Source organism: Limulus polyphemus, unplaced genomic scaffold, assembly GCF_000517525.1.
Source record: "Limulus polyphemus unplaced genomic scaffold, Limulus_polyphemus-2.1.2 Scaffold4592, whole genome shotgun sequence".
Taxonomy (NCBI): Eukaryota; Metazoa; Arthropoda; class Merostomata; order Xiphosura; family Limulidae; genus Limulus; species Limulus polyphemus.
Genome location: NW_013670202.1, coordinates 58,735 through 60,464, shown reverse-complemented (window position 1 = coordinate 60,464; position 1,730 = coordinate 58,735). Strand labels below are relative to the sequence as shown.

General features: G+C 37.5%; 1 protein-coding gene across 1 annotated transcript in view; it reads right to left on the bottom strand.

Annotated features, from left to right (window-relative positions):
- The window catches only part of LOC106471389 (receptor-type guanylate cyclase Gyc76C-like), a gene marked incomplete at its 5' end in the record, with an annotated part of 59,402 nt that overhangs the window by 7,435 nt on the left and 50,237 nt on the right, over positions 1 to 1,730 (bottom strand). Inside the window, one exon of the mRNA XM_022399986.1 lies at positions 915 to 1,006. Coding sequence (XP_022255694.1) covers positions 915 to 1,006 — 92 coding nt within the window. The remainder of the gene's footprint in view (positions 1 to 914; positions 1,007 to 1,730) is intronic.

Genomic DNA, 1,730 nt, shown 5'->3' with positions numbered 1-1,730 from the left:
GAAAACTCCATAAAGAATGTGTTTGGGTGCCTCACGAGCTCTCTGATGATCATCGTTTCCAACGTGTGAACGTAGCTTCGTCTCTTCTGGCGCGTAATGCGCGTGAACCTTTTTTGGACAGAATTGTCACCGGTGATGAAAAATGGATTCTCTATGCGAATATTAAACGCCAAAAACGATGACTCAGTCCTCAACAAAAACCACTTCCGACCCCAAAACCTGGACTCCATCAGCAGAAAGTGATGCTTTGCATTTGGTGAGACGTCAAAGGAGTAATTCATTTCGAACTCCTCAATCCACGGCGAACTGTGAATGCAGAGATCTACGGTTAGCAACTGGAACGTTTAAATGAAGCCCTTCATCAGAAACGCCCTTCACTCGTCAATAGGATAGGTGTTCTTCTTCCCTACGACAATGCACGTCCACATGTGGCACGTTTGACGCAACACAAGATTATGGAATTGGGTGGGGAAGTTCTCCTCCACTCACCATATTCTCCAGATATGGCACCATCAGATTACCATCTTTTTCGTTCGCTGCAACACCATCTTAATGGGAAAACGTATGCAACTGTGTTGGGTGTTAAAGAGGACATCGACATGTTTTTTGCTTAAAAGCCAAGTGATTTCTATAATCAGGGCATTAACAACCTGATTGTAAGATGGAAAAGCATCATTGATGTCATACTTTGTTGTAGCCTACACAGTGCACAATTCTTCACGTGATTCATGGCATGCGCACATCATAACAGTACAAATTGCAACGTCATTTTAGTGTCTACTGAGTGACTGACAGACAACAAATTACTGTATAGTGGTTAAAACAGGTGACCCCTTTCTTTTTTATAGAATTATACTTATACATATATATCTATCTATATATATATATACATGTATTAGCTAAACATAAACTACCTTAATGCTAATAACTCCTCTCTCCTCCAAATGGTATCCTCCAATTTTTTCTAGTATTTTCCTGGTTTCAGAACTACAATGAATCTTGAGAGCTGTGTAGAACAAAAAGAGTCATCACAAAAAACAAAAAAAAAAACAATAAGAACAACAAAAATATCCTTCGTAACATTGTTATAATATTTTTACTACACAATACTGGGCTTCAAGAATGTAAATATTTTGATTCAACTCATTTGTATTGTATATTGATACAAATCGATGTGTTTTTTTGTAGGTGGCGTAGTAGTTACTGTAATTTTTTTCTATAAACAGTCCTACACTTTATGACAGGGGTGTAGTTAGATTTGACTGTCGAAAAAGTAATTAATTCACATATCATTGCTGATCAATGCGATTACTCAATTAGTGAAAATTGCGTTGGTTTCTTATTAAGCACAAAGCTACACATCGGGTTATATGTGCTCTGCCCATCACGGGCAATGATTATCATCATCATAAGCCCTCAGACTTTCCGCTGAGCCACTGCTAAGTGTGAAAATGGTAGTCAAATAAAAGGGAAAATAACAACAACAAAAATAAACGTGCACTATGAGACTTTAATACGCGGATACACATACACACAATTATATCATATATATCAGACAGATTTTCAAATGTTGAGACAAAGTAGTTTTAATACTTTCCACCAGGGGACTTCTTGCGCAAAGGAAACTCTAGCATCTACTAGTTTCGAGTAACTCAAGCGATATCATATAGGTAAACAAACCTAAACGTTTACTAGTTTCGAGTAACTCAAGCGATATCATATAGGTAAGT